This window comes from Triplophysa dalaica, chromosome 19, assembly GCF_015846415.1.
Source record: "Triplophysa dalaica isolate WHDGS20190420 chromosome 19, ASM1584641v1, whole genome shotgun sequence".
Lineage (NCBI taxonomy): Eukaryota > Metazoa > Chordata > Actinopteri > Cypriniformes > Nemacheilidae > Triplophysa > Triplophysa dalaica.
Window position 1 is genome coordinate 16,669,566 of NC_079560.1, and position 19,717 is coordinate 16,689,282.

General features: G+C 40.7%; 1 protein-coding gene across 3 annotated transcripts in view; it reads left to right on the plus strand.

The window, feature by feature from the left end:
• The first annotated feature begins 663 nt into the window (after nt 1–663).
• Nucleotides 664–19,717, plus strand: part of gabra3 (gamma-aminobutyric acid type A receptor subunit alpha3) — a 135,545-nt gene continuing 116,491 nt past the window's right edge. The window contains exon 1 of one of the 3 annotated variants that reach the window (XM_056731536.1): nt 664–827. Coding sequence is in view for 1 of the 3 variants with exons in the window: in XM_056731534.1 (XP_056587512.1) it covers nt 17,883–17,885 (3 nt within the window). In the remaining 2 variants the exon portion in view is untranslated. Of the gene's footprint in view, nt 828–17,784; nt 17,886–19,717 lie in introns of those variants that run through there. The other 2 variants (XM_056731537.1, XM_056731534.1) reach the window with 2 other exon arrangements.

The following is a 19,717-nucleotide window of genomic DNA, read 5'->3' on the forward strand; positions in this document are numbered from 1 at the left end:
AGCCCATGCACAGAAAACTTTGTCATTATTATTTAACCTGATGACATTTCACTTTTTTAAAGAGAAATATAGAACATATTTGTGCAGCTCATTTCCATACATTGAATTTCACATTAATGTCTTTGTTTTGGTCCAAAAATGACTATAAAAATAACTTTGTGTAAAAATCAGACTGAACTGTAAGTCAACATGTAAAGATGCAATGTTGTCTACAGCCTACCTTCTTTAAATAAGAAATAAATAAAAAAATAGCAGCATGTTTGACATCTCTAATGCTATGAGAATTCCTTACAGCATTAGCGTCCCACGGTTTTAAATTCATAAGGATTATTTTATGTTTGACACATTGACAGGTATCATATGTGTCAAACTTTCATACCAAGCTTGTTTTTTTCTCAAATTATTGAAATGTAAATTAGGACACAGACCTTAGTTTTCATTTCAACTAGAATATTTCTTAAACTGGGCTAAACTTACCGATAGGGGACATGCCTTGATCTACTCTGTTGCTTTGACACGATCCTCTCGCGAAGGTTTTTAAACCCTCCTCCAAGCGGGAAATTTGTCGCCATCCAGCACCAATCTGCGCGTGATGGAAGGAGGGGGCGGGAAGGTTAGTTTGAAGAGGGCAGGCTTTCCAGCGTTTACCAGCCCTCACCCACTTCCCTTCATTTCAGCATCTGAGGCAAATACTTTAAAATTCACTCAGTGGACGTGAAAGAATAACCTGGACAATAAGTGGAAACACAAAGGGGAAGAGCAACAGCCAGAGCTCCGAAAGTGTCTGAAGTCCATCGGGAAAAAGACAAGGATTTCTCTCTGGTGAGGTGCGTTTCATACAGTAATGATTGAATGGTGCGTAAAATGCTTGTCATGTAGATTTGGAGATAGGGAAACGTCGTAAAAGACACGTCCTTGTAAAAAGCCGCAGTGTTTGATTCACTGCTAACTGTGTTTTGTGAGGAACACGTTATTTGTTTGAAGGTTTAACAGGTCTTTTTTCACCACAACAGACACAGATGCGCTGAGGTAAACCTGACCAGGCAGCGAACGCTTATCACAGACAAGGCTTACGAGTCAAGAGAGGATGTATCAGTCAAAACATTTCATGAAGATAGTTTTAATAGCGTTTTTCCGTATCATTTCTTTTCAACAAGCCGAATTTCATTGACTTTATCGAACGGTAGCTCACTAACGCTCTTGTAAGAACGCGACGTAAATCTCTTGTTTTACTGAGGTGAAAGTGAACGAGTTTTTACTTTCTAAGTTGTTCATTTATAATCGCTTATTTTGCTGACGGGAAAGGTGAAAGAAAATGAATTTATTTCGTAACAACGAATAACCTTGACATGAATCGAAACTTGCTGCATCTTATTTCCAAACGAAATCCTGAAGTGATCTTGATGTTTGCATACGTATTAATATTTGTTATATTCACGTTAGCCCATAATATAATTATTGCAATATAAAACAAACTAGCTTTGTGTCGGAAATATGATTTGTCAAATATTGATACGACTTGGCTCTCACGTTTGTTCTGTCTGTTGAATTTCCTACATGACAAATCGATTTAGATTTAGTACATACATATTTTTCGATTTGCTTTCATCTTCAACACGAAGTAATTGATACACTAAATTCTCCCATCCAGATATGTAAGCTTGCTTTTCATTTTAAAGAAGGAATGGGTGCGAGATGTGTGCGTGTTTATTAAGGTAGAGAGAGGGAGAGCAAAAGAGAGAGACTTCGGTGCGCAAACATGAAGCGTTTTGGGCATGAATTCAAGCCATCATGAATGTCCTGCAGTTACATGTTGCTCTTTAAACCCCTTCAAAGCAGCACGACAGTTTATTAAACCTCTTGTTGCAGCTTTTCATCCAGATGTTGAAAAGAAATAAATCAGACCAAAATGAAATTCTAATGTAATGAAAAATGAAATCCTTTAGTCACCTTCATGTTGTTCAAGATCTGTGATTTACTGTGCTCGGTTACTGATGAATGCATGCTGTTTATACAGGCCTTTTACATACAATACAAATTTGATTTAAGTGGTATTTGATATTATTTTGTGGTAGGAACAGACCGAAATTGTGAACCTGTTATTTGTGGAAAGATGTGCCATGTCTGAATGAACACAAACTCAAATAAGATTTTTTAATTCAATTTTAAGTAAGTTTTGCCTTTAAATTTGACATAGCAGGGAAGTTACAGGGATATCTGAACAATAGAAGTGATAGCGAAGTGACAAGGATCTGTAAATGACTCAAACCAGACTCAAATCACCAATAGGTGCCACTGCACAACATTTTATATCATGTGCTTTACCCAACAGGCCACATGCTTTGATTTGTAAATGGTATTTGATTGATTTGAATGCCCTCGTGAAGACTATAGCGAATATAATTTTTTTCAGTCTTGTTACTCACGCAAAGCTATTGCATGGCTTCACAAGACATGGTGCACTATTAGAGTGCTTTTGTGTGTTTCATGGAATAGCCACACTTGTGAAAAGGGTGTACATTTTCCAGGCCTTTGAGGTTGTGGAAATTTGGCTTTAATTTTTTAATAAATTATGACATCATTTGATTCATATTTAAAAGATATAAATTACAAGTCAACAGTACGAAAAAATGAACTTATATGGTAGTCTATGTGTAGCCTAACCCCTGAGAGACAAGGCGTGTAGAAAAGCAGCAGCAAAATACACTGGAACAGATTGAAAACCACATAAAAGATTTGAAAACAGTTGCCCAGATCTCTTGGCAAGGCCATGGTAATGAGAGCAGTGGCAGATAAGAAACATGGCAGGTTAAGTACTGGAAGCAGGAGGTCCTTGAGCTCCAGAAGACTCCTCCCTCAAGGGAGCCATTTTCCGCTAGCCTGCGAGCTTCACTTAGCCAAAGTTACATTATAGCTCCAAATGCAAAGCTCAGAGCAAGAAATTATGCCCACTTTCAACACTTCTGCCCTTTTGACAACAGTTTGCGAAGAGGTGAAGTGGTGTGTGGTCTCAATCATGTCTGCTTTTTCTTTAGCTTTTCATCTACTCGCTTGAAGAAAAGATTGATGTTTTGCATTAGTGTGTAACTTTAATGAAATTGTGCCAAAGTGATTAAAGTTTATGGGAGGAACTATTAGTTTGTGCTTTTGTTCCTCAGAACCATCCATTATTCCTGACTTTTAAAGAAAGGGGCTATTTCCAAGATATCAAAACAAGCTGTCTCTTTTATCTAAAAAGAGCATACTTAAATGGATTTTTTAAAACATTTTTTATTTCATTATTTATAAAGGTCAAGGAAGAATTCTGGAAATTAAATGACATTTGACCACCTGATATTCATTACGACTCATCAACCATGGACTGCTGTTATTAACCCTGTTATTAACCTTGCCCCGTTTACCTCTTGTTTTTAGTATCACTTTGACAGAGCGAGGCATATAACAAGATGAATTCTTAACTGTGACTGTCTCCAAAGAGACTTTACGCCTTTACTTCAGCCTCTCATGTGCTGGGAGCTCGGAGCCTCTTTTACTCTTTACGGCTGGTCTGGAAAGAAGTGAAAAATCCAGATTTACACGTCAAACTTGGATGACTGTAGAAAAGCTGTGCTTTTTTCTAGCAGGGAGAAAGGTGTCTGCACTCACAGAAGCCTTAGCATTTGGCTTTCTTCGATGATTCAGCAGTTTGATTATCCTCTGAAGTAGGATTATTTGACAATCCCAACTGAAATTTGCATGTGGTCAGCATGCAGGAGGGATGAATGCACAAAGGAGTTTGTGCCAGCTAGACAGTCAAATTTATGTATACGGTTATCTCGAGCGAGACTTGGCCAGGTCATGTCTGGCAATGAAAAGCAAGCATTGGACAGAATGGCCTCAGTGTCCTTAGAAAGGACAAATTATAAATTTTGTAAAACATTTGAGTGACCTTCTCTTCAAACCAAATAGCTCAAGGGCACAAGGTACTCTTATGGTTCTATTCATGTTAATAAATTATGCCGTCTATCCAACTTTCTAGACCATGACGACATGGGTCAAGTGGTTTTCTTATTTTATTCTTTCTGTGTGTTCATTTAATTCTTATGTTTAAAAAGATATACACAAAACAATATAGCCTTTGATGATCTTAACCAGAATTTTTATTTATGTCTAGTGGCCCAACAACATTATTTGGGTACATAAACAGCCTGAGAAAAGTATGTAAAAAATACTAGATGTTGACTTTCTCCAAATGACAAGCAACACAAACAATTTAAATAAATTAAATGTTTGTAATTTACCTCTATTAAATCACATTTGTGTTGTAAAAAATGTTACTGGTCAAAAATCATGTTTACAGACAGTTTCATTGGACGTGCGCCTAGACTGCAGTTATCTTCCGGTCTGTTTTTGTCTGGTGTCTAATAATTGTCAAGGTTGTGTAGAGATCCCAAACGCAGACAGTTTAAGCTTGACAAAAAATACTTTAATTATAAAATAAAAACCCAAGAGAGGGTAAATAGGAAAATAAACAAGGAACCAGGGGTAGAATAATAACAACAAAATAAACTTTTCCCGCAAGGGGGCAACACAAGAACAAAACTGGAACTAACAAGGCTCTTTACGAGGACTGGTTAGGTGTAAGAGGGAGAAGGTAACAGGGAATTGATCAAAACGAGCCAGGACGGGACAAAAAAACAAGAGGGCCTTAAGTAGGGGAAACTAACAAAGGATAATTACATAGGGAAGGTGACGGACAGGTGATGGGAATCAACACTAAGGGTGAGATTACGGGAGATAAGGGGTTGGGGCTAAGAGACAAGTGGCGCAAAGTCATAACAAAGGCAAGTGTCTCCACACAGAACACAACAAGCACCAAATACATGGTACTGTCACGACTCTGTCCACAGTACTAGAAAAAAAGGACAAGGAAAGAATCATGACAGATAATATAACTATTTATATTCTATTTAATTTGTGTCAATATTAGTTTATATTATTATTTGTTGTATAATAATTGTATTAAATAAAATATTTGTTGAATTTTTTGTTTGTCATTTTATCAATTAAACTATTTGTTGAATGGGTCCTGTAGTTTGGTCGTACTTAAATAAACAGTTTCTTACATTGACATCTAGCGATTGAGCTTTCATGGTCTAAATTCAAAGTATTGGAGAAACAAGTTTAGTCAAGTAATGGACCTCTCGATGTGGAGGAGCAGCGGCTCTACTCTGAGCTCCTCCTGAGTGACCGAGCTTCTCACCCTATCTCTAAGGGACCGCCCAGCCACCCTGCGGAGAAAGCTCATTTCGGCCGCCTGTATCCGGGATCTCGTGCTTTCAGTCATGACCCACAGCTCATGACCATAGGTGAGAGGAGGAATGTAGATTGAGCGGTAAATCGAGAGCTTCGCCTTGTGGCTCACCTCCTTCTTCACCACGACAGACCGGTACAGCGACCGTATTACTGCAGAAGCTGCACTGATCCGTCTGTCAATCTCCCGTTCCATCCTTCCCTCACTGGTGAACAAGACCCCCAGATACTTGAACTGCTCCACTTGAGACGGAACTCTCCACCAAGCTGAAGTGGGCAAGCCACCCTTTTCCGACAGAGAACCACGGCCTCGGAGGTGCTGATTCTCATCCCAGCCCCAGTGCATGCTGAAGGTCCTGGTCTGATGGGGCCAGCACGACAACATCATCCGCAAGGAGCAGAGATGAAATCGTGTGATCCCCAAATCCGACACCCTTCGCCCCTGGCTGCACCTAGAAATTCTGTCCATAAAAATTATGAACAGAACCGGTGACACAGGGCAGCCCTGCCGGAGTCCAACATGCACTGGGAACAAGTCTGACTTACTGCCGGCAATGCGAACCAAGCTCCTTCTCCGGTCGTACAGGGACCGGATAGCCCTTAGCAAAGGGTCCCGAATCCCATACTACCAGAGCACCCTACACCCTACAAGATGCAGCGAGGGACACAGTCGAATGCCTTATCCAAATCCACAAAACACATGTGGATTGGTTGGGCAAACTCCCATGAACCATCCAGCACCCTGGAGAGGGTATAGAGCTGGTCCAGTGTTCCACGACCGGGACGAAAACCACACTGTTCCTCCTGAATCCGAGGTTCTACCATCGGCCGGATTCTCCTCTCCAGTACCCTGGCATAGACTTTCCCAGGGAGGCTGAGAAGTGTGATCCCCGATAGTTGGAGCAAACCCTCCGGTCGCCCTTCTTAAAAAGAGGGACCACCACCCCGGTCTGCCAGTCCAAAGGCACTGTCCCTGCTGTAGAGGCGTGTCAGCCAAGACAGTCCCAAAACATCCAGAGACTTGTGGTACTCGGGGCGGATCTCATCCACCCCCGGTGACCTGCCACCGAGGAGTTTCTTGACTACCTCGGTGACTTCTGCCCGGGTGATGGACGAGTCAGCCTCCAAGCCTGCCTCCGAGCTCTCAGCCTCTGCTTCCTCAATGGAAGACGTGAATGCGGGATTGAGGAGATCCTCAAAGTATTCCTTCTACTGCCCGATGATATCCCCGGTCGAGGTCAACAGCTGCCCCCTCCACTGTAAACAGCGTTGGAAGGGCACTGCTTTCCCCTCCTGAGGCGCCGGACGGTTTGCCAGAATCTCTTCGAGGCCGCCCGATAGTCCTTCTCCATGGCCTCACCGAACGCCTCACAGGCGCGAGTTTTTGCCTCCTCAACCACTCGGGCTGCAGTCCGCTTGGCCTGTCGGTATCCGTCAGCTGCCTCGGGAGTCCCACAAGCCACCCAGGCCGGATAAGACTCCTTCTTCAGCTTGACAGCATTCCTTACTTCTGGTGTCCACCACCGGGTTCGGGGATTGCCGCCTCGAAAGTTATTATGGCCTCCGAGTGACGGCGTTGACAATGGAGGTGGAGAACATGGTCCACTCGGACTCAATATCTCCAGACTTCCTCGGGATCTGGTCGAAGCTCTACCGGAGGTGGAAGTTGAAGATCTTTCTGACAGGGGATTCGGCCAAACGTTCCCAACAGACCTTCACAGTACGTTTGGATCTGCAGAGTCTGTCCAGCTTCCTCCCCCGCCATCAGATCCAACTCAACACCAGCTGTTGATCAGTTCACCCTCTCTTCACCCGAGTGTCCGATGAAACAACCACAAAGTCAATCATCGACCTCCGACCTAGGGTGTCCTGGTGCCATGTGCACTGATGGACACCCTTATGCTTGAACATGGTGTTCGTTATGGACAAGCTGTAACTAGCACAGAAGTCCAATTACAGAACACCACTCGGGTTCAGATCAGGGGGGCCGTTCCTCCCAATCCCGCCCCTCCAGGTGTCACTGTCGCTGCCCACGTGGGCGTTGAAGTCCCCCAGCAGAACGACGGAGTCCCCAGTCTGAGCACTTTCCAGCACCCCTCCCAGAGTCTCCAAGAAGTTCTCTACACTGCCGTTTGGCCCATAGGCGCACATGACATCGCATACGAGCCCCAATCCCGGGCCTGGCTCCAGGGTGGGGCCCCGGCTGCGCCATGCCGGGCGACGTCACGGTCCAAAAATGTATAGGCATCATAAGGGTTTTTGAACCTGTTAAAAATGAAGCACTAAATAAACCATAAAGTAGGTGGTTTTGAGATTTCATCACAGGTTCAAATCACTGCCATTCAGCCACACAACCAGAAAAGACTATAGAACTGGGGGTTAATAGATTTTGACACTAGGGTAAACTAGGTGAGCCGTATTAATGTTATGAAGCCTCTACAGGGCAATTCAAGAGGTTGTCACTCACTACAAGCTGTGAATGGACAGCGATATGTGAAGTGAAGAAGCAGAGGTGAGGTCTAGCCTACAGCTCTTCAAACCAGACTGGCTCATAATGATTCACCTCTTGCAGCTGTCGTGCTAGAGAATTTTTTTTGGGAACAAACAAGATGTTGTTATTTGTTACCTGGCAATATATTGAATTCATTTTATGAAAGTAGTTGTCAGACACACAGATAATGTTAATTGTTTTAGTTGCTTCAAGGCTTTGTCTTGACTGTTTGCCAAATCCACCTCAAATAAATGTTGATAACCTTTAGCTTGAAGGGGAGATGCCCTCATCAAAGAAGGCCGTTTTTGTCTTTGTTCAGTTACTTTTATTGGCAGCTGAGCTTGAAGTTGAAGAGACGAAAGGAAAAACAGTAGACTCTCAAAGTCAAAGATAAGGACGGAATTAATTTTAGGTCAAGCAAATCGAGGTCACAGACTCACATTTTCCCCATAGCTTAACTTATCTTCTTTGCAGACTTTTTGGAGGCTGCTGGCTCACAGGCATTTAATGACCCGGACTCGTCCATAAAAATTCAGCCCACTACCTATAGCGAGCTTTGGGCACTGAGTGGGATGGAGACCTCTGTCATTTCTCTACCTTTCACTCATCTGGTCTAACAGCCGCATAAACCATAACTACAGTATGTGTTGACTACACCTCGCTAATTTTCACCTCCCCACCAGTCAATTTTCTACTCTGCATTTCTTTTCTTTATTAATCATCCCCCACTCATCATTTCAATCAGAGTCACTTGGGATTGGAGGCGGGCCAGATTGTGAGCTATAGTGTTATTATGATTTCAACTAGCATTAATCAGAATGAGAAATAGAGTAGTGCTGTAGTACTTGAGTCTGGACGTTTTTCTGTAGTCTCGGACGTGTCTTGGACTCATTGATATCTACACTCGGACTTGTCTCTGACTCTGTCATAGGACTCGCCAAATCATCTTATTGGTCTCGACAAGTGCGATTTTTGGTGTCCTGTTTAAATTTAAATTGTAGTCTAGTCTTTGTATCAAGCTGTCATTTTAGTTTTATTACTTTTAGTCACGTTCATACTCTTTTAAGTCTAGTCAGGTTTAAGATGACTAAAAGTCTGAGCTTTTTAGTCTTATTTTAATCAGAATTATCCGTGACTATTTTCATCTAGTTTTATTCAACGAAAACTGATGACATTTGCTCTAGTTTTAGTCAATGAAAATTGTATTTTAGTCTCTTTTTAGTAATGGAATTCTATTTAACCCAGTCAATATAGTATAAGGACCTAGTAGTATAGATGGAACCAAAATTCTATTTTAGCTGAACCTATTTCAAACGAGGTTATCTTATTATAATATGGTTACCTTATAGACTCAAGAATACATCCATTCCAGACACGGAAGACGGTCTGATTTGAATTTACAACATATTTAAGTATACACACATAAATTTAAATAAAATATATGAAAACAATAAATAAAATAAAATAGGATCATATGACAATGCCAGAAAAATAATAATAAAGTACAGTTTAAAATAAAGAGAAAGTTGTAACACTACAAATGGTTTGGACCTCAGAGAGAAATAATGGGATGTGAAGCACTGGCTGCATACATTGGAATTCGTTGACAGAAAAGAACATACAGTACTGAATTTGACCAACTACTGAACCAAATAACCAGCAGTCTCAACAGCAACTACATAAACTGTAACCTCCTGGATGTGTTATTTTAAGACTGGTTGTCACAAAAAAAAACTATCCAGTACACATTACTCTTTGGCTATATTTTTGATATATTCTGATTCTGATATTTTCTTTTCTCTGGTGCCATAAAACCCACATTTGTCAAACTGTTAAAAGTCTACACCTTCAGCTTTCCAGTGGCTAAGGTTTTAAGCCTACCGTCGAGAGCTGACGTAAAATGAGACACATTAACCACAGCCTCATGAGTTGGCATGAGCTTTCTAAAATAGAAAGTAATGTTACGTTAATGTCTTGACTTGCCTCAATTTCATTATGGAATCCCTTGAGATGTCTATTAAGGTTTGTGGTGTTTTTTCCTGTGATTTTGTGGCCGCATTTCTTCCCGTCTTTTTCCACAACACAACCTGTTTTCTCTTCCACTTCTATGTAATGAAAGTTTTTCCAAATTTCTTGTCTTCTTTTTCTCCCAAAGACGAACCCCGGCTGGCCGGCCATCGGTCCCTTTCTCTGTGTCAGACTTAGTTTTGTTTGGTGTCGTTTATGCTAACTCCCCGCCTCTTCTAAATAATGCCGCGAGTGGGGCTTGAGGAAGTGATGTCGCCTGCATCTGTGCAGTGCGACCTGATGCAGCCTCTGAAGTGGGACACAGGAAACAGAAATACTAAGAAAAACTAAGTTTTCGTTGAAAATGAAAACCTAACGTTAAAACACAAGAATCAAGAACCCAACAAAAGAAAATACTGATCACAACAATGATGTTTGTTGAAACTTCTACATTCTTTCAACATTTATTGTGGTAGCAAAAGTGATGTTGATTCAGTGCAGTTATCACTAACAAGTAAACAAGCTGAGAATGTGAACATTTCCATTGGCAGCCCAGAATGTGATTGTTACACTACAATAAAATGACTGAAAATCTGACGTTGCTCTTAGCTTTATGTGACTTTGATGAAATTACTATACCTAAAGTAAATAAAATGACCTAATTTGATTAGCTTTTTGATCATTAGAAATAAAGTATGTGGTGTTGATATTTTAAGTGGATTCTGTCTCTGTCTGGACCGTCTTATTTGGAGTGGGTCTTGACTTGGATTCAAACCTCTCTGGAATTGGACTTGACTTGGACTCAAACCTTTTTTGACTCTTTCTTGACTAGTCCTTGTCTTGGCCTTGTCTTGGACTCAACAAAGGTGGACTTGTCTACTGCACTAGAATAGAGTTGCGGATTGCGTTAGCAATTGATCAATCCTGAGGGTTCAAACATGGTCGGTCAATGGAAGGGCGGCAGGTTATCAAATTATGGCGTCTAGAATTGACACGATATCACAAGATGGTTGGCTAACAGATAAGTTGTTTACGCAGCACATCAGTTTGGAGAGATGAGGGCGGTGAGCTTGAAACCTGTAACGATTGACGGGCAAGAGTGCCTCGACAGAAGAAATAATGCACAGTGACACGCAAGGCACTTGACTGATGGTATTGATAAGTCAAAAGTCCCAGCAGAGTGCACGCATCTTTTGTTTTGTTTACCCTTTGGGTGACAATCATCTGTGAAGCACGGTGTTAGAACAGAGCGGACTCGCTTAGTGGCGGTTATACTTGACAGACTGCACAAATGTTCCATCTCCAGGAGGATTAACAAGGAGCTCTCAAGTCTTAGAGAGATCGGAGAATACAGGCAAACTCCAAAATAGCAATATGTGTAGGTTAAGAGCAGTGGTTCTTAACTCCAGTACTGGGGCGCGCATACAATAAAAACCGCAGTATATTGCCACCTAGTGGTGCAAATGGGTAACTACTACCTCACATGTATAGTTATTTAAAGGTTACATATATTTTGCGGCTACATACATATTTTATATGTTGGGAGAGGGTCCAAAATGGCTCTTTTGGTCGTAAAGGTTATTGACCCCTGGCTAAGGGTAATGCCCAACAGCTTATTTTACCATAAGTTTTATGACAAGATACTGCAAAGGAACAGATGCAAAACAACAAAGCATCTGTAAATAGTGCAGAGGGTGTGTTTTTACACTTTTTAGAGACAGTTTTACTTTTCTGACGGTCTAACACTTACAAAAAGACTGTTAGTATGATAATGTGGAGCGCTCTGAAACACTTTTGTAAAAGACTTTTATTCTTATAGTCTGTAACTTCCACCTCTATATTGCTATTTCTGTTTAAAAACAAGAACACAATTGCACCTTAAAGTGCAAGTGTTTGTGTACTTGCTTCAGAACAGATTTTATTTATTTTTAACCACAAAACTTACAGATCTTTAAATCAATTGTAGCAGTTTCCAAAGAAAGTCTAGAATATAGTCACATCACTTTTCAACCCGCGTTTTCAGTATACAAACGTTGCGCTCAAATGCACACATGGACCTACAGTATTCCACCCAAACGCGCATAATGGCGAGACAAAAGAGATGGTCAAATTTGATTTGAGTGCTGATGGATGTGCCTCTTTTCGTACCTGAGGATGATGGCCCCTCTGACTGCGGCCCTTCTGCGCCCTTCTCCGCTGGCCTCCCTGCATTGTCTTTGGTCGATATTTATCAACGTTTCATTTCGACAAATAAGATCATCCATCCATCCATCCATTTTCTACCGCTTATCCGAACTACCTCGGGTCACGGGGAGCCTGTGCCTATCTCAGGAGTCATCGGGCATCAAGGCAGGATACACCCTGGATGGAGTGCCAACCAATCGCAGGGCACACACACTCACTCATTCACTCACGCACTCAATTTTTTCCAGAGATGCCAATCAACCTACCATGCATGTCTTTGGACCAGGGGAGGAAACCGGAGTACCCGGAGGAAACCCCCGAGGCACGGGGAGAACATGCAAACTCCACACACACACAAGTCAGAAGCGGGAATCGAACCCCCAACCTTGGAGGTGTGAGGCGAACGTGCTAACCACTAAGCCACCGTGCAAATAAGATTATCATAAATTTAAAGCCTGAAAAATAATCTGCGTGCACATGGGACTATTTAACATGTTACTCTAAATGGACCTTATGCGGTTGCTAATGTAGTTAATGTGACGTAATCACCTCAGGGGTCATGAATGATGGGAGGAAATTCCTAAATTTATTTTTAACTTAACTTATATTTTTTTATTTTTTTACACTTATTGATTACAAATGCTATTTCTAATAATACAAAACAATATTTCTGGAAATCCCTCACGGCCTTGCAAATCAAATCAAAATCAACAAATCAAAATCAACCTTTCCAATAGTTCAGCAGCATTGCAAAAGAGCAAAAATCTTCCCTAAATAAGTTCTACATGAAGGATTTAAAAGAGCATGTTTATCTAACCCTGTCAATCATCGTCTTAAGTATTGTCTGCATATCGCACTACCATACCTTTCTGTAACATCCCATGTCCTTTCTCCTCATTTATGTCCATCTATTACTAACTTCATTACTAGATTTGGGGGACCTTAGAGCTGGATTTAACTTGAATCTCCAGCTTGAAGCCTTAATTTTTTAACAAAAAGCCAACAGTTTTTCTTAGTATAAGTACTTTACGAATAGGTAAAACACATTATAAACACATTTTAACAGTATATTCTTTAATTAAAAGCCATAGTTTCGGATGCATTGCAACGCCATACGTTGAAGATTAAGAGTTTTTATTTGGCAGTGTGCCATACATCTATAACTAAAGCTAAGAAGAGGGCATGTGTCACTGGCACATTTTACTGTAAACCTTCAGACTCAGTGAATGAGAATTTAGGGTTGCCAAAAAGGAGGGTCAACAGTTTGCACAGGAGACACAGAGTACAATTTTTCTTCAGAATGTTAAGCGTATTTATCTCGCCCATACTATTTTCTGAGAGATTTCTTGTTGACTGTTCCCACCACACATACGCTAAACACATCTTCATTCATCATAAGACATGCAGGTGAACCTCCCCTGAAATTCTGTAGACAGCACATGCCTCTTCTTTACCTTATTACCTCCTTCAACGTTTTTGCAACATTACCGTCAAGTCATCATTCCTAGTTGTCACATGGATGGAGAGGCTTTGCACGATCCATCTTATTTGAAGCTCTTTTGTGCACCGCAGGCCTTGCCTGAACATTGATATTGCTTGCTCGCGTTCCTCGGAGAGGGCCTCGCTGGAGCGAGCGTATCATAAATGTGCTTTTTGACATTTGAGGCGCAAAGCATTTAAACCTCATGCGCCCTCAATCCGTCCGCCTGTCATCTCTCACATGCAACGCGCATGAAGCAGCGCTGACGCTGCAATGTCGATAGGTCATTTAATGCAGACATGTTCAGGCGGGTGGAAATTCATCTTGACACTGTACAAGTTTGGTTCCGTTTCAAAATTAACACGCCGTCCCCTGGAGAACTTGGGCAATGCGGTTGTTTCCTGTTAATAATTGAATTGCTTTTTCTCTTCTTGACATGATTGTTTATTAGACTGTCTGTGCACTCTAGAAGATTGTGTTGTGTGTCACTGCTTGTGTGAATGGGTTAGTAAGTGCGTAGGATGTTGATGTTTTGTCATTGATACTCCACAGTCGTAGAAGCTGCATGCAAATTGGGGAGACATTTGATGTTACAGTACCGAATATTGTACTGGTAAATTACTTGTGTTATAATGTGGGTGAAGATTTCAGTGTAAAAACTCAATCTTATCTAGTTATTAAAGAGACATTTTTGTAATATAGCCCAGTGAAAATCATTTGTTCCACAATTTTGGACAGTCTGCTTGTTGAATTTACAAGCAAAAATACCTGTAAAATGCAAATATTCTGGCAGCTGGGGCGCACCAGATTAAAACATTCTGTTTAAAGGTACTTTATGTAATTATTTGGAGGATCTATTCACAGAAATGTAATATAATGTACATACATATTCAGAGGTGTATAATGACCTTACATAATGAAACGTAATGTTTTTCTTACCCTAGAATGAAGTATTTCTATCTACATGTTGTTACTACAGTACTCCTAAGCAGACAAACTGCTCCACAGAATGTGTTTCGTAAAAACATTATCGGTAAAGAAGCAAAAACGTGACGACATCTTATTCCTCTCTCTGCCTCCATAGTGCTTCGATAGGGATGGATGGAGTGAGCGGTTGGTTGCAACTTGTGAAAATTACAAACAGCACCTTTAACTAGAAAAACGTGAACAACGAATAAAAAAAAATGAATGTTGTCCGGTAATGGACAGATATTTAAACCTTAAAAATCTACATTTGTGGTAATTAATCTAACAAGATCACTAGGAAATATTTGTTATATTCTGTTTCTTTATGAACTATCTCTTATATTTGTTTTTGTTACTTCAGCTCATTCTATAGTCAGGTAGTCTTGACGGAATTCATGATTTTCCCTGATCATTTTAATGCTGCAATACCTTAATGATGTGCCTTAATATAATCTGTTTTAATGAGCTAATGTGCATGTGAAATTTCAATACTGGGCTTTGTAATGACTCTGCCAGGGCATCAGGAAGCAGCGTTCAAGACCTCAACATGATGTATGAAGCAAAGGTTTGATTAAGTTTGTACCTAATGATACACCAGAAGCGAGGATTATCATCGTAGGCAAATGTTTATGTTGATCATCAGGTAAAACTGATGATCACTGTTTCATCTACTACAGATTACAAAAAAAACGATGTATGTGAAGAATGTCTGTGTTAGCCGTTTTCTTGTTTGCTACACAAGTAGAGCTGGACGTTGCTTTGGCATCAGAGCAAAGACAACAAGAACGCTTGCTTTCCATACTGTTCCTTCAGAATCACTTTAATAGACTTCTTGAATGACAGTCATTATTCCTAAAACAAAGAAAAATGAACAGATTTCCCAATGTTATTCCTCCTGACCCTGATGAAGAGAGTGCTCGGAGTAAACAGCATTAGCATCAGCCGGAAGCGATACTTGCGTACAGAAATGTGATGATGTGTGATCCATTCTGATCTAACGCACAGAAGACACAACTCGTAATGAGATTCCTTCTCGTCTGTAGCGAGAGAAAAGGAGAAGAGATGCCTTGTTACTGTTTTGCTCCAATAGACACTTTTGTGTTTTTCAGTCTGGGGATTTAAGTCACTTCCCGCAGAAAACACAATGAAGGTTTGTTCCATTCAAAGCACAGAAGATTGCAAAGTGAACTTGAGCTGTCGAAGTCCATTGTTCCTTTTCATTTCTTTTCACCTGTAATACAAGGAGCCTCAAGCTATTGAATACAAGCATGTACAATGTGAAAAACATGTAGAAGTTTTATTGTTTACAATAATATATTACATACAGTAGAAGTAGATACAAACTAAATACTGTAATGCGAAAAGGACCTAATGTGTCAGTAACAGTGACAGCGAAATTAAATTTGTTTGATGTATATTTGTATTCTGTACAGCATCACTGTTACACATCAAATCTCAACCTATTTTGACAATCAAAATGTTTTCTTCAGTTTAAAATTTGCTTTCTGTAAAGGAAAGCACTTATATTTTGTTGCATCTGTGTTGAAAATGGACTGCAGCATTTCATAGGAAACACATCATGAATGCTCCACTGCCTTAATTCTTAGTGACAGTCACAGCTTTGGGTCAACCCTCAATTGTAGAAAGTTACGCGTTTACACACTCACATTATATCGCCAAAACGTGCTGTTCCTGACTTGGCCAGAAACTCCAATGTAAAATTGCTATTGAAAAATGAAATTGTCAAAAATATGTCCTGCAGTTTGCCATTCAACAGCAATGGATGATGCTGTCAAAGGACAACACTTCCATACTTGTCTTATGCCGTTCAAAAAGTAGCCCATTCCTCAACCAATTGTTGTATAAGGGCAAAATGGTTGCTTATAGTCCCTTTGGAAGCGTAACGGTATGAATCACCAACCGAATCATACAACCTTAATGACTTGAGGGTGAGTAAATGATGATGGCACTTTCAGTTTTAAGATAACTATTACTTAATTTTTTCTGCCAAAACCACCGTAATTGGTTATCTGTATCCAGTTATCTCCATTCAAACCAGCATCCTTTATTGACAGAGAGTAATTACATACCTCCCAATGAGGATTTGCTACCTAGACAACCACTACTAGATATGCAGGCAGGCGGCCTATTGATAAATCTCATAATTACAACTTTCAGAGGAGCTTTCATGTGCAGCTGAAATTAGCTGTACGGTGGACCACAGCCTATGCCATAACACTCGGTTATGCGAGTCTTGTGCACTGGGTGACAAATGTGATAGGGCATATCACCAGATAAGAGTGCTTAGCGACGAGCACAGGTGGCAGTGGCGAAGTGTAGCCTTCTATCTTCAGAGCTAAGCAGTAATGCATTCGGACAGATTTCACCCACCAGGCACGCTGCCACTGCACTTGCAGCTGGTCCCCATTGTAATGATGAATGTTTGCATTTCATTTAGCGCAGTTATCATCTATGTGTGACCAGTCGTAGCAGCACTCTACAGGTCTTTCATGATCCTAATTGGCACAGAGTTTTGCATAATTAGCTAAAGCAAGCATCAATATTAATATTACTTATAGTTTGATTCATACGAGCTACTAAACCCATGAGTCTAACACTTGGATATGACTAAATGTGGTAAATCAAGCAGCTTGTTTGGGAGAGGCGTGATGATCGAACGTATAGTTTACGTCTTGAAGACAAAATGGATGAAAAGTAGTCTTACATTGAGAGAGGGAGCCAAGTCATATGTAGGAACAACACCAAAAAGACTTGAATTTGGGCTTTCTGACGACCACCAGATTGAAATACCCAATAAAACCTTCGAAAAAACCTTGAGATACCCTGGCAACCAACCTAACACACTCTAGCTGCTCCTTAGCAACTGCATGGCATTTGCAACAACATGAAAAACATTGTGTATTATAGTGATTAGTTTTGTTCAATAAATGCTATTTGTCTTATCTCAAAGTCCAAACACAGTATGGGAAAAAATATTTCTGCATTGCGTATTTTTGGTTGGTGTAGTTTCCAAATACAAAATGTAATGATTTGCACCAGTGCACATCTCAGGAGGGTGGCTGTTGTCTGTCAGATTCTGACTGCTTTAGTTTATCCAAAGATATGTTCTTGTGGTCTTGTCAGTAAATTGCCAGTCCAGCCTACAATCCACTTCAGCTAGCAGCATGCAAATCGGTTATTAAGGAAACCAAGGTCGCCTACAGAGTCATTATTTGTTGTCAGCTGCATGCACATGCTTGGCCGGAGTGTGTGTGGCTCCTGTTTCAACGTCATCCATTATCTGTATATTCCTGTGCCGGTCCCCTCCAGTAGAAATGCCAGAGATGACAGCACTGTCTGTGCCTCTTGATCCCGGGACCTGTCTGTGCGAAAGGGAGCAGGGGCATTAGAGAGGACAATGCCACTGTTGCTGCCACTCTTAACAGAGGTGCCTGAGCTAAAATGGTGAGTTGGCAGCAATGCCAGTTCAAATTATGGTAACAGGTGTTTTCTGCTGCATTTGCACCCCCCTCTGGACGGAGGTGGATGGAGGTTAAAATGTATGCTGTACATTGTGTACACTTCTCACTTTCAAGCCACGTAGCAATCTTGCAAAAACTTGTGACGTTATTGTCACAGACTTGTGTTCAACGTATGCGTGATGTGTAATACGTGTTTGCATGGATGTATCAGCACTACAGTGACCTTTATTGATGGGTCCCATTGGCTAATGCTGCTTTCAAATGTTTTCATCTCCATGGTAACCACATCATCCCACAAAAGATACACGGAAAGCTATTTTTAAATGCCTTACAATTTCCCTAGGCTAATATTGAAATGTATAAAAGATTTTCAGAGCCAAACAAATCATGAAGTGCCACCAAAAAAGTCTGTCGACACCTACTGATCCAGTAAATGGTCACTGCAACCCACAGCCATTAGGTTGTCAGTTTCCTCTCTGTTGTTCAGTAGACCTGAATTTATTAAATCTGTGAGGATTTCATCCATGTGACTTTCCATTTCACATAACTGACATTTAAGGCAGTTAACAGTGAAAGATTTTAATGTGATGACCTCCATATGAGCAAGACTTGAAATGTGAAGGAAGACATGACATTAACAATGGGAATCTAGTCTGCCATAATGGACCATGGAAATTGGAAATGTTATTTCTGGCTCTTGACAAAGGTAGGAATCCTACAGCTTTTATTACACACATAACCTCTACTAATGATACAGAATCAGTTGTAATGTTAGCTATTTGATTCTAAGCTGAATGATCTGACTCTTGCATCCCGTTTTTTTTTAAGCGGAATGAGGTATTTTAGAGCATTTGGTTAAACCACTGTTTAAAATATGGATATACCCAACTGTTGGTTAAATTAAACATAGAAAATGTACATATTTACCCAACCATGGGATAAAACAACTCAGCATTTTTGTGGTGAGAATTTATGAAGCCTAAAGTGGTGTGAGCCGTGGTCTATGTAGGACCCGGGTGCGCACTTGATCAGGAAGTAAAGTGACCGGCGTATGTGTTTATGCTGATTTACTTCAATGAAACACATGTTAAAGATAATAGTGTTTATGAGCCTGCATTGTATTTGCACGTTGCGAGTAGAAACAGAGTTGTAAGTCAATGGTAATGCACTGTTTCCTCAAAATAATAATAATTATTTTTAGTAATTCATTACATTTTATACAGCGCTTTTCTGGAAACTCAAAGTGCTTTACATGTAAGGGGGAATCTCCTCAACCACCACCAATTTGCAGCATCTACCTGGATGATGCAACGGCAGCGATATTGCGCCAGAACGATATTGCAAGCAGCAGTTATTGCAATTGCAATGCCCATACAGTAAACACAATTGTTGTTTACTCTGCTGCGCATAATGGCACCAAATCAATAAACACAACATATTGCCCTGGCTCTGTTTTGTGTCATGTGCTGTGCACATTTTTGACGACATGGGATGAACGCAAACACACCAGTGTTTGATAGACTAAAGTTGAGTGTGAAATCACACTAACGCTGCAGGGGGCACCGGGAAAATCATACTGAGGTTCGGACCGCAGCAAATGTGCCCAATCTAAAAACGGCCTTAGTCCCTTACTTAATCTGAGAGACCAAAGGTGGCCGCTCAGTTGAAACAACCCAACACCACCTTCCTTTTTTAATAATTACGCTGTTTATACAGTCGTAGCTCTCTTTGAGTCAAGCTAACAAGTGTGTTAACACAAACACACCATTGTTGATTAAAAGAGCAGCTACATTCCGAATCTGCCATTTAGATGAA